Source organism: Lathamus discolor, chromosome 2 (genome assembly GCF_037157495.1).
Source record: "Lathamus discolor isolate bLatDis1 chromosome 2, bLatDis1.hap1, whole genome shotgun sequence".
NCBI classification, from domain to species: domain Eukaryota; kingdom Metazoa; phylum Chordata; class Aves; order Psittaciformes; family Psittacidae; genus Lathamus; species Lathamus discolor.
This window is the reverse complement of record NC_088885.1, coordinates 67,385,862-67,398,894: the sequence shown is the minus strand read 5'-3', so window position 1 is coordinate 67,398,894 and position 13,033 is coordinate 67,385,862. Positions and strand designations below refer to the sequence as shown.

Below are 13,033 nucleotides of genomic sequence, written 5' to 3'. Positions count from 1 at the left end.
CCACGTCTCAGGGGGGGCAGCGTGTCTTTCCCCGCCTCGGCGCAGCGCGGCCGCCCTCTCTCGGCCACGCACGGTGGTGCGACCAGCCGCCGCCCGCCGCGTTACCAGCGCGGGCAGCCGCGGTGTGACAGACGGACAGGGAAATAAAGAGAAAACAGAAAGAAAAAGGAGACACCACCACCACCACCACCACCCAAAAGAAAAAAATGAAACGAAGGAAAAAAAAAGATGAAAAAAAAATTATGAAAAAAAGGGGGGAGGGAAGGGGGAAAGAGAGGAGAAAAAAAAAGGGGGGGGGAATACAAAAACAAACAAAAAAGAAATTAAAAAGGAAAGAAGGACAAAAGAGAAAAGAGGGAAGGCAAAAAAAAAAAAAGGAGAAAAAGGTGAAAAATTGAGAAAAAGGGGGGAAAAAGGGTAAAAACAGAGGAAAAAGGGAAGAAAGGGAGGGAAAGAAGGAAAGAGGGGAAATGGGAAAAAAGGGAAAGGGGAGAGGAAGAATGGGGAGAAGGGGATGATGTGGGAAAAAGAAGAAACACAAAAGACAAAAGGAGAAGGGGGGGGAAGGAGAGACTAAGTTTTATTCACTGAGGGAGGCACTGGAACAAGCTCCCATAAGCATTTGTACAATGCTCTTAGATATCTGATTTCACTTTTAGGTTGCCCTGTGTGGAGTCAGAAGTTGGACTCAATAATCCTCATGGGTTCCTTCCAACTCAGGATATTCTACGATTCTAAGGAGTGGTACTAAAACTCAATTCAACTTAGTTGCAGTACTTGCAGGACAGGATCTCAAAATACCATGCAAATACAAATGCTAACATTTAATGAAATGAAAGAAAGGAAATACACATTTGTCCTACCATATTTTTTCTCAGTTGTTTTGTAAAAGAGGATTAAATTAAAACAAGGACTGATGCTGTAACTACCAGCAACAAAATAGTGTCAGACCTACCAATTCTTGCTTCTGGGGTGGGGAACATGTTATACCACACACTGTGGAAGGCAGTGATGTAGAAGACAGGCGGGGAAGGGATACAGAAAACATTATCTCCATTTCACAGGTTCAGAAGAGAAACACAAGAAAACTACAAGCAGCACCCAAAGTCACTTGTGCACTGGACTGACCTGGGGGTATAGCACAAAAGCAGAAGCATTTTGATCTGCTCCAGAATGGCATTTCAAGGAAGCGGGAGAGAAGCTGTGTGCAGATGTCTCTGTGCCATTACTGACACAACACTGCCATTTTTACCTGTAGGGATTCTGGAGGAACAAAGATTTTCCGCCTTCTGTCATAACTGCCTGGAGGTTCTCCTGACCTTTTCTTTTTCCCCTCCCATTTTTCCAGGTGATTAAACAGTGCAGTCAGAAAGTGTGACTATAATGCCAAGAAGCCAGCAATTTTAACACCACGAAAGGATAATTGTGCAATACTTCAGGCCATATTAGTTTCAGTATGGACTGACCCTCAGCCGAGGATGACAAGAGTGCCAGCAGTACCCAGCACAATGACTGACAGAACTGGGACATGGCAAATTGCACTTTCAAAGCCTGGAGCTGAATGAGAGCTAGGGGATATGCTTTGCATTAAAAAACCATGTACTATATTCTTAGAACAAGGGATAAAGTAGGACAGCACACGTGTACTTCCCTTCTAAACCATTTTACTTGAAACCTTTTCCATCCTCCTCATTCTCCTTTGCTAGTCTGTAAGAGGTGGTTGTACTACTTGGCATAACATTACATATATTCTTACACTATACTACAGATTTGTTCTAAATTAAAGAGGTTTTCCTACCTGCAAAAGTCACATTAATTGAAAGAACAGCTTAAGGTGTGGCATCTGTCAATGGGTGAGTAAAAAGACTGCTTTTCCTCCTCTCAAATCAGAGCTGCAATTGAGCCTCAGCACATTATTGCCCTATTAGAGGTCTCAAGTGTCACACCTGTAAATGCACAATGGAGGCACTCAAGCATACATAATTTTGACTCCCCATCAAATCTTAGCTCATATCTTTGCTACCTGTTTGGTTCATAACATTCCCAGCCTGTACATGCCTGGTGCTGAACGTGAGCAATCAGGGCACCACAGGTAAGATCCTGAATGGAGAAGAACCTAGGGTTAGCCAGAACATACAATATAGGTGACATCTGCATTGTCCCGCAGGTTTTCTACCTGGCCAGAAAGCAACCTGCATTCCATTTCTCTGTTTCAGGATGTTTCTGTATTTTTCCTAGTTACTATTTAGCTTTAAAAGATCACTAAAAAAATAGTTGCTCCTGTTTCCACAGGTCCCAGGAACTCTGTGCTCTCTTCTGTGGTGTGGCTTCCCCAGGAAATATTCCCACATAGGATATCCAGTGGCCTAAGGCACAGAGTCTTCTCCTGGGAAGGGAGCTTGAACTCATCCAAAGCAGGAACTTAAGGCAGCTCAACATATCTCACTTCCAGGACTTATGGTAAGTAACCGCTATTACAAAGGCAGGTACATCTAGTCATCCCCTTACAAAGTCCAGGACAAGCTCCTACTTACAAGAGATCATTTATCTGCCGAAGGGAATAGGAAATTCCCTCCTTTAGTCTTGAGTGGTCCCTTCAGGAGATAGATACTTCACATTTTCTATTGCCACCCAGCTTCCACCAGGCACTGTAGATGTGGCAGCAACACGTGCAATTGAGGGCCTGTGTCTTCATTCCAGGAAACAAGGATTTGATAACTCAAACTCTCTTCTTCTGTCATTGTAACATACCAGAGTCCTGAAGGCATGATTCAGCTCTGAGCTGTTGAATCCTGGTGACTCAGCCTGTGTATTGTAAAGCTACTTTCCCATTTCTGTGCTTGGTTTAAAAAAATCAGCAGTCATTTCAGCTCATGCTGACAGCCGATACTGTAAGTAACACTAACATTTTTACTTTCAGAGTGTGCTTTGAATAGAGTAGCCTCAATTTACACATTATTTTAACAGTTCATTTCCTAAAAATAACTAAATCCCTCTTTCCAAACATTACATCCATACACAAGCTGACTTACAACATGAAGTTTCACTGAAGCCATAGCATGGTCACAGCAAATTCAATGTAAAAGTAACAATCTCTATTTACAGAGAGACCACCCTCAGTGAAAGAAAAATCACCAAACCCTACACAATAAAAACAGGAAAAAAGCCTTGGAGGATTATCCAACAATCAGCCTAAAAGCACAGGCAGGCAGTCTGGAGAACGGATTTTAATGTCCTTCGTTTTTGAATGGGTCTACAAAATTCTATAGCAGGGATGGAATTTTCTATTCAATTACACAGGGAGACTTAAAAATATATAAAGGTAATTACAAAACTTCTGTTGGATCTTGCTTACAGCATGGTCAAAAGAGGCTATGATTTAACTGAGACTAGAATTTTAGACATGCTTTTACATGTTCTTAGTGTTGCTCCCTGCAGAACCAGCCTGTACAGATCAGGTTATTTACAGATGAGTGCCTGGAAACAGAAAGGTTAAAATATGAAATACGTTAAAAAATCTGGGATTAATTTTGCAACTTTTGCTAAGAGATTTAGGAACACACAAGTGTCCCAACATCTATAGATATGCTTGTAGTTACTACTTTCTATTACAACATTCAAACTACTGCCACACAGATTTCCATTGATTCACGACAATGGAAATGTCACTGGATCAATAATGTTAAATGCCATTTTCAGAAAAGCAAATACAAGTTTTGAAGTGACCACTGAAATGGAGCAATTTTATAGTTTAGTATTTGCTTTATGCTCTTTGAGAGCACTGTTACAAATTCCTTTAAGCACTATAAAATGGTAAGTGCATAAGATGCAAGTCAATTTAAACCTGCTTTGCCATGTTATGCAGTTGACAAAGTTTACATATAATCAATGGCATAGAGGTGCTAGAGTAACATCTTAGTCACTACATAAAATAACACTTTAAAACATGAGTTACACACTGTAAGAATCCTAGTTTATCAGTAATTATGTATTTCAAAAAAGCAGGTTGACAAAGTATTTTCTTTCATACATTTCTTGCCTCTCTCTGCCACCATGGTGCTAAGCCTGTATTACCTGTGCCTGCACTAACATAGCCAGGAGACTGAGTGCAGGAGAAGCAGTCAGGATTGAAGTGTCAACAAAGGCATCAGCTGCTGCTGCTGCCTCTTCTACACTACCATCCCTGAGCATCATGACAGAACCAGGAATTATCTGGACTCCAAGGTTTCCTGGTAAAGACAGATTGGAAGAGGCATAACCACTTCCCTTCATGATAAAAAATAAATGCTGATACATTCTAGCATGAAATAAGCCTGTAAGATCAGAATTACATAGTGTTAATGTTAAGCTATTTTTTTCTAGTTGTACAGTCCTTTGACCACATCACATTCAACTATTCATTTAGCCTAGCACAGATCTCAATCAATCCACAGGGTATGTGTCTTTCCAACAACAGTTTTAATGCAGTGCTAATGAAGGCCCCTTATTTAATCTTCTGCCCCTTCATTTAAAAAGTGATTTTAAACATAATTGAAAGAGCGCTTTGATACTAACAGTTCACTGCAAAGACTTCCACTGGGAAGAAAACAGTAAGGTAAAAAGCCCCACACCCTCTACCCTCATACACACAGAAAAGATACAAAGACACGACAAATAAAGATTTGTAAGACATTTTACTTGTAGAAAAGCAACATTGTACCATCATTTCACAATAAAAAGGTAAAATCAGTTTGGTGTTACACAGACATGGTGTAATAATTCGTAATGCAACAGGTAAAACAGACTGTAATACTTCATATGAAAGGTATGAGATACACTGCTGGATTTAGCCACTAAGTCCTGATGCCTCTTTGTGGATACTTTCTTAATTACAGGTCCTCTCTGCTACATACAGCATCTTTTGGAATACAAAAACTGGGAGTGTTAAAAGACACTGAAATGTATCTTGAAAGCTCAAACCCAGAACCAGTTTCTCACTACATAGTAATAGCTCTACCAGATCATTGAAACAAATGGCACCTTGTATGTAAACTATCTGTCCCATCATCCTGCTCTCCCCTTACATAAAAAAAGACAAAAATTGTCTTGATAGAGAAAGTTGTTCCATCTTCTTGCTTCTGTATTCATGCAACTTCAGTATCAGATTTCTTTATTCAGATACTAAACTTTTTAAAATGAACAGTTACTTATTGTGGGTCTTTTCCACCATCTTCAGTGCTAATCTTCCAACCATTAGCAAACTGTTAAGGGGGGGGAAAAAACCCACAGAATTTAGTAATAATAATAACAATAACAATATCAGTTCATTTTCAAATACTTCCCATGTAACTGCTGCATGAAAACAAAATTCACAGAATATGATTCACTCCATCTCTGTTTAATTAAGCAAATAAGAAATTACACATAGGAGATTAAAGAAAAAAAAGTATATTGTGTTGTACCTGACACCAGCAATTAGCCCTGCAGGCATGAATTTTCCAGAGTTGTAAAATCTTGTTCCCATGACGGCAGTCAGTGTTCCAGATGTAACTTAAATGAGAGATTAGAGAGTAGAGTCAGGCAGAGATGCATGTGTGTAAGAGATGGTACAATTCAGAACTAACAGAATAGAAAGAAGTAAAAAGTGAAAGGGGGTTGTTTCATGTGATAGGCTAAAAGAGTCAAACTTTGGAACGCCTCAATACATGAAGAGTAAATATTCTGAATCAAGTTCTAGCAGACAGTGCACTCCATATGCTTCTGTGCACGCTCCTCAAGTTTCTGTCAAAACATAGCTCTTTGGAGACTAGAAAAAAATCTATGCTAGATTCCTCTGGAACCTACTCTTTCCCTCTGCACAGGTGAACCACTCAACACGTGCACATAATTCCCTCACTTTTTGTAAAAGGGAGAGAGCATTTCTGTGTCTAACTTGTAGTAATGTTCAGAGAATTAACTGATTTATGCTTGCAAAAGACTTCAAAAGGGAAATGTGCTATGTAAGCTTTACCAATCTGTTTCAGCCCTGCTAGACCTTCCACTAAGATCAGAGAGTTAAATGTATCCTGACTACTTGACAGAGACACAGAGCCAGGTAGTTTCCCTGAGTCAGTAAAACAGAAACAGCAATCCCTGGAATGCAGTATCTCAAAGAAACACTGAATACTAAGAAAACTACAGGGAAAACATACCAATGTAATCCTTAGTCTTAGCACACATCTGCTACCCAGTGGTAACAACATGCTATTCCAACCACTCTTCTGCAATTGCTTTTGTGTACTGACTGGTCCTGCAGGACCCAGCTCATATCGAATCCCAATCATGGCATCCTTCCTCCCTAACACCACCCTAAATATCCTCATTGACAACTAGCGATCTCATATAAGGAGATATGCAAGAGATTAGGACAAGAAAAAACTAAAATATTTCAGTATTCAAATGCCTCAACCTCTAATCAGTAGCCAGTCTTCATATGCACACTTCACTACATGTATTTTGTCTGAAAGAGAAGTAGAATACCCCTTCTCATAAAACTTTAAGCACAAAAAGGATGAAGACTCTATATGCTACTGAATTATAGAAATGTTTCTGACTGCCTCACATTTGGGAAAATACTTTCTCACCCCTCTTAAGCTTGCTGTATCCACACAGTTTACTCCAATTATTTAGGCTTGATCATGCACAGCTTCTGGCCTATCTAGTATATGTGGAAGTGGACCGCACTCAGAAAATGCTGAAGTGGAGAGAAATGATGGCCTTTTGCTTTCGCTTCCGACTTTCACGTATCAAAGAGCTAGACACTGTGTCACTGCTTCAGTGAACAAATGCTATAGTCTGTGGCAGCTCTCCAAGCACTAACACTGACACTCCATAGTTAGCTTCTCCAAGTCAGGGAGAAAGGAAGCTCCAGTTCCAAGAAGAACAAATGGCATTACTGAAGCTTGCTTCTCTGTTGTATCTCCCCAGGCATACAACACATTTGTAATTCCACATATTTGTCAAACAAAAATAAGCCAATCACAATCTCTGCCATTTTCAGCAATAACAAAATAACCTGCTAGGGGTATAGAATCACAGAATCATAGAATAGTTAGGCTTAGAAAGGACCTCAAGATCATCTAGTTCCAACCCCCCTGCCATGGGCAGGGACACCTCACACTAAACCATCTCACCCAAGGCTTCATCCAACCTGGCCTTGAACACCGACAGGGATGGAGCATTCACAACCTCCCTGGGCAACCCATTCCAGTGCCTCACCATCCTAACAGGAAAGAACTTCCTCCTTATATCCAATCTAAACTTCCCCTGTTTAAGTTTTAACCCGTTACCCATTGTCCTGTCACTACAGTCCCTAATGAAGAGTCCCTTCCCAGCATCCCTACAGGCCCCCTTCAGGTACTGGAAGGCTGCTATGTCTCCACGCAGCCTTCTCTTCTCCAGGCTGAACAGCCCCAACTTCCTCAGCCTGTCTTCATACGGGAGGTGCTCCAGTCCCCTGATCATCCTCGTGATCCTCCTCTGGACTTGTTCCAGCAGTTCCATGTCCTTTTTATGCTGAGGACACCAGAACTGCACACAATACTCCAAGTGAGGTCTCACAAGAGGAGAGTAGAGGGGCAGGATCACCTCCTTCGACCTGCTGGTCACACTCCTTTTGATGCAGCCCAGGATGTGGTTGGCTTTCTGGGCTGCGAGCGCACACTGCAGCTGGCTCATGTTCACTTTCTCATTGATCAACACCCCCAAGTCCTTCTCTGCAGGGCTGCTCTGAATCTCTTCTTTGCCCAACCTGTAGCTGTGCCTGGGATTGCTCCGACCCATGTGTAGGACCTTGCAGTTGTCGTGGTTGAACTTCATAAGGCTGGCATCAGCCCACCTCACAAGCGTGTTGAGGTCCCTCTGGATGGCATCCCTTCCCTCCAGCATATCAAACAGATCACACAGCTTGGTGTCATCGGCAAACTTGCTGAGGGCGCACTCAATCCCACTGTCCATGTCACCGACAAAGATGTTGAACAAGACCGGGCCCAACACCAATCCCTGAGGGACACCACTTGTTACTGGTCTCCAGCTGGACACTGAGCCATTGACCACAACTCTTTGTGTGTGGCCATCCAGCCAGTTCTTTATCCACCGAGTGGTCCACCTATCAAACTGATGTCTCTCTAATTCAGAGACAAGGATGTTGTGTGGGACAGTGTCAAACGCTTTGCACGAGTTCAGGTAAACGACACCAACTGCTCTACCCCTGTCCATCAGTTCTGTAGCCCCATCATAGAACGCCACCAAACTGGTCAGGCAGGATTTCCCTTAGTGAAGCCATGCTGGCTGTCACCAAGCACCTTGTTGTTTCTCATGTGCCTTAGCATGCCTTCCAGGAGAATGTGCTCCAAGATTTTGCCAGGCACAGAGGTGAGACTGATTGGTCTGTAATTCCCTGGGTCTTCCATTTTCCCCTTCATGAAAATGGGGGTTATATTTCCCTTTTCCCAGTCGTTGGGAACTTCACCTGACTGCCATGATTTTTCAAATATGATGGCCAGTGGCTTAGCAACTTCATTCGCCAGCTCCTTCAGGACCCATGGGTGGATTTCATCAGGTCCCATGGACTTGTGTACACAAGTATGGGCAATCTGCAGGAGAATCACACTTCCTGAACTGAAATGCTCCAGCCTCCTGCAGAATGTTTAAAGTAGGATCCAGCCAAAAAGAGGACACACAAAGGTCAGACATCAATTTACTAGCACTTCCTTTGTACTGTGATCCTTTAAACACGCCAATATGAGACAGATGCATGGTGGCAGCCACTAATTCAGCAAAGCCTGGGGATTGAAACATAGCTAGTGCTAGAGAACTGTCATGCACTGATATTTTCTATAGACTGTGAATGGAGAGGATACTACTAACACACTGGCCAGAGATACAGCAGCCTAACAAGTCTCAGGCACCAGCTGAGCTACAGGAACTTCCTATATGTATTTTCTCAGCCCACTTTAATTGCAAGGTACCCTACTCATTAGTGAACAAGAAAAGTTCAAGTCATGTTATTTTGCAACTGGCATGAGCTTTAGACACATACAGGTTAAAGTGACAGATGATAATCTGTCCTAACTTGATTGCAACCCTGAGTTCTATATGGTAAATTGCAGAAAGACAAAATTTAGGAGATGCACACTGTACTACATGTAAGTTTTTAAACACCAAATGCTTATTTGATTTACTTTGCTAAAGGATGTGAAATAGTGGTATTTGGTTTGATTGTTACTTTTAAACTGCCTCAGTTTCACTTCATCCTAGCACACATTTTCCTTTATAACCTGTAGGTATTTTGACATTGAGAAGACAAACTAATGATAAATAACAAATATTTCCTCTTCTGTTTTTCCTGTAGAAAAGGAACAAAAATGTCAGTTTGAGCTATCACCCAAAGCACTGTATACTTCTTACAAAAGGGATGCAGTGTTCACTGAGCAAGACACACCAAGACAAAGCAGGTTTTAATACACATTCACAATATATGCTTTAAAAAAATAAGTAACACTAACAGCTCACACTCCAGGGAGAGCAATTGAGTTTGGCCACTAATGGAGATTTTTCACAAACCCACAAGTTTAAAGATTGGATTGAAACTAGATTTCTAACACCATCAGTTTAACTCTTCTGAAAATGCTTGTATGTACTCATTTTATGTTAGGATAAATATAATCCCTTCTACTTAAAATTTTTAAACAACTTACTGAGAGAAATCCAAACATTATGTGGGTTCTGTGAGAGCTGATAGGCACCCAGTCCAGCCAAACTCCCAAACAAAAGGCCAGCAGCTAGTGATGGGACACTACCTGAATGAGATAATGCATTTATTAGAAGCTTAGAAATAAACTTGCTCATCAGCTTATTTGTTTAGTATATCACCAACAGTAACAGAAAACCAAAAAATGGCATTATTGTAATAAAGCACATTAGAGGGGGCTTTTTCTTTTAAAATATTAAGACCATGCTGATCTGCACTCAGAAACACGTGCAAATACTCTTTCATAAGATACAAATAGCATTAGTATTTAATTCTTTAACAGCAAAGCCATTAATATGTCTATGATAGAAAGAAAAGTGAGAAAAGCAGAAGAATCAATGTTTGTGCAAAGTGAAGTGTGTTATTTCAGCACCGTAATATCAGAATTTCTTGAGAGGCAGTTAAGTAGATGGATTAAATATTAAGGGTTTTAGATCAGAAAAAAAGGCACGTGGACTGAACTAGGCAGGAGGGCATGCAGACAAAAAGCGTTGCTGAAGAGTCGACTTGAATGAGAGAGGTCATAGCTCTTAAATACACCTGAGATCTGATTCAAAGGTAAATGCAGATTTTAGAAGAATGCTCCCTGGACTCACCTAAACTCTGGATCAAGGCCTCAGTATAAATTATAATCCCAAAATACAAGAAGATAAAGGATACCACATCCAAGTTGGTGATTTAAAGATCACATCACGTAATGAAGTGGTATGGGTATGACCACTGTGAGTGGTGAATGCCCCCAATAAAGCTAACGAAAAATTCAGGACTTCATGCTATTGAGGGTGGTTCTTTATATACTCCATTTTCCAGGTCACCTTTAAAAGACTCAAGATTGCAAAGCTAAGCTGATAAAGATCTCCTCTCAATGTTACAAGAGGATTGCATTGCAACCAGGAAGTAAACATTTTTCAGTAGTCAACAAAATAACTATAACACTGCTTCAGATACTGTTTTTCGTATGAAAAGCAAGAGTTAAAGATGACAGAAAGCACCAGATATTCTTGTACTTTACAAGATGCACACTCCAGTAAGAGGTTGTTCTGCACAGAATACAGTTTAGCAACCAACATGTTGTACCTACAATTCCTTCCACAAGCGTAGGAGCCAAGAAATGGCCATCATACCCTTGAATTTTATCTCAAGGCACTGTTTAAACAGTTCTGACATATACACTCTAATAGGACAACCACATCACCTCTGGCTCAGCAAGTTCCTGGGTCTCAAAACACTGAGACACAGAGAACTGACTAAATGAAGAGAAGAAAATCAATCAGTCTTTATTTGCCCTGTTCTTATATTCTTCCCAAGGCACCTATTGCTGACCGCCATCTGTATGGGTAAATAGACCTTCTGATAAAAGAATGTATCACCACCTTAACTTTATGGATGAAGGTTCCATTTTTTTTTTTTTTTTTTTTTTGGGGGGGGGTGTGGCTGTTCTCCAAGTTATTACTAGGGAAATGATAGTTGTGGGTTTGAATTTTGTTGTTTAATCCCTACAGGTCACCATAAAAGTTCTTGTTCCCCCTTCAAAAATCCTGTGATCTGGATACCCTCGCATCGACATGGCCTTGTCCTCCCATCTGGGACAAGATAGTAAGGGAAAAAGCTGAAGAGGCAGTATTGCAGCAGGGATGAATCCACAGTTCTGTCTGGAGGAGGGCAAACTCAGAAAAGGGACAGGAAAGGAAAGCAGTAGGTTAGAAGGCAATCTTATGATGCAGAGTCCAGAAAAGGAACCAGTTTAAGGATCAATTTGCATTGTTCAGCTCTATTTGGAGAAAGGATCCTTCTGAAAATGCTGCAGCTTGCAGTATACTGTTGCCATCAAACATTAAAACATGATTACATCTCTAAGGGGAAAAAATTGGCAATTTAAGCCATACAGAGCATTTATGATAAAATGCTTATATTTAAAGTGGCAGGGGAAAAAAGCCTTTCTGAAGCAAATTTATGTCTGCTCTCCCAAAGAGCACAATGCAGAGGCAGGACAGCAGCATCTACCAGAAAGCAGATTGTTGTCTTATCAGCCAAAAGCAACAGCTCAACCCAAAAAGCACCACACCCCAACAACAGCAAGTTAGCAGCACATGCCACAGACTGATAAACTTTACATCTGCCTTAACTTCTAGATAGGACACTTTCGTAAAAAGCCGCCCAGCTCACACGAAGTTACTAGGGGAGTTGAGGGGAGCACAGAGAGGGAGATGGATGCACCTTCCCACACCGTACCTGCTTTTGCATAGCCAATGACCCCTCCTGATGCCACCAGAGCGGCGTAGCCAAAGCCGAGCCAGTCCACTGCCATGCCGAAAACTGGAAAAGAAATTAGTGTGAGGATCAGTATCCCAAACCCCAAAACCCACCGTTTTGCCACAGGGACTTTTCCACACGCAAGGCCTACTTAAAGCCTAAGCCCTAAACCGAGTTCAAGAGCTGAAACCCGATTTGTTGGGAACGCAGCCCTGGGGACAGCCGGGGGGAATGAGTCCCTCCGCTCTAGTGCGGAGGGTACGCGGGCACAACTCACCCGCCCGACCACAGCGCTCCACAGCAAACCGGGGCGGAGCGGCGTGCGGAAGGGGAAGCGAGGGAGCAACGCACCGCCCAGAGCTTCCCTTTTCCGGCTGTTCTGAAACCAGCGGGGGAACCTCATCAGCAACTGCAGCGGGGAAGGTGCGTACCTCTGCCTGGGCGCGGAGGAGAAAGTCCTGGCGCCTTCCCACCTACCTACGGATGACTCCCCCTGCCGCGGTATCGGGGATGCCCGAGCAAGCCCCAGTGCCTACAAAAAAAGAGGAGAGGCCTCAGTGCAGACGAGGTTTTGTCCGGTTTTTCAGAGAGGGGCAAAGCTCGCTCCTAACTGCATTCGTGTACACCCAGTCTGCCCTAGTCGTGTACCAGAATGTTGTACAGCTGAGAATTCGGGGTTGGGTTAGCATGAGCTAACGCTGCGGGCCACTGCTAGCTTCGATCAGTAATTTCGGTATAGCCCTTTCATGGAAGATTTCTATAATATTCAAATTACAAGCACAGCTAGTGCCTTTTTTTTTTCCCCCCTTTTTTTCTGGAAAAAAATAGAGATGTTTGGTCTACAAAGATAAACACTGGTTTTTTTTTTCATGTGCTGGAACTGTTTTCTTAAGTAAATGGTTATGCATGACTTATTCCATCTGGCTATGCACTTACCTCCCATTAACATTTAACCATATAGAAAGAGCACTCCTTTGGCCAAGTCCTGGAGCTGAGGGGCTTCAGCTCTTC

The 13,033-nt window shown here is 42.1% G+C and overlaps 1 protein-coding gene across 2 annotated transcripts; it reads right to left on the bottom strand.

Moving 5' to 3' along the window:
- Positions 1-4,654: 4,654 nt before the first annotated feature.
- Positions 4,655-12,398, bottom strand: LOC136008299 (transmembrane protein 14C-like). 2 transcript variants are annotated; one of them, XM_065667326.1, is made up of 5 exons: positions 12,300-12,398; positions 12,002-12,085; positions 9,717-9,818; positions 5,442-5,529; positions 4,655-5,240 (listed from the first exon to the last, which is right to left on the bottom strand). In XM_065667326.1, the coding sequence occupies exons 2-5, from the start codon at positions 12,075-12,077 to the stop codon at positions 5,183-5,185; spliced, it is 324 nt and encodes a 107-aa protein (XP_065523398.1). In that variant the 5' UTR covers positions 12,078-12,085; positions 12,300-12,398; the 3' UTR covers positions 4,655-5,182. The 2 variants fall into 2 exon arrangements, with proteins under 2 accessions (XP_065523398.1, XP_065523399.1); XM_065667327.1 differs by lacking the exon at positions 12,300-12,398 and adding an exon at positions 12,174-12,259.
- Positions 12,399-13,033: the final 635 nt, after the last annotated feature.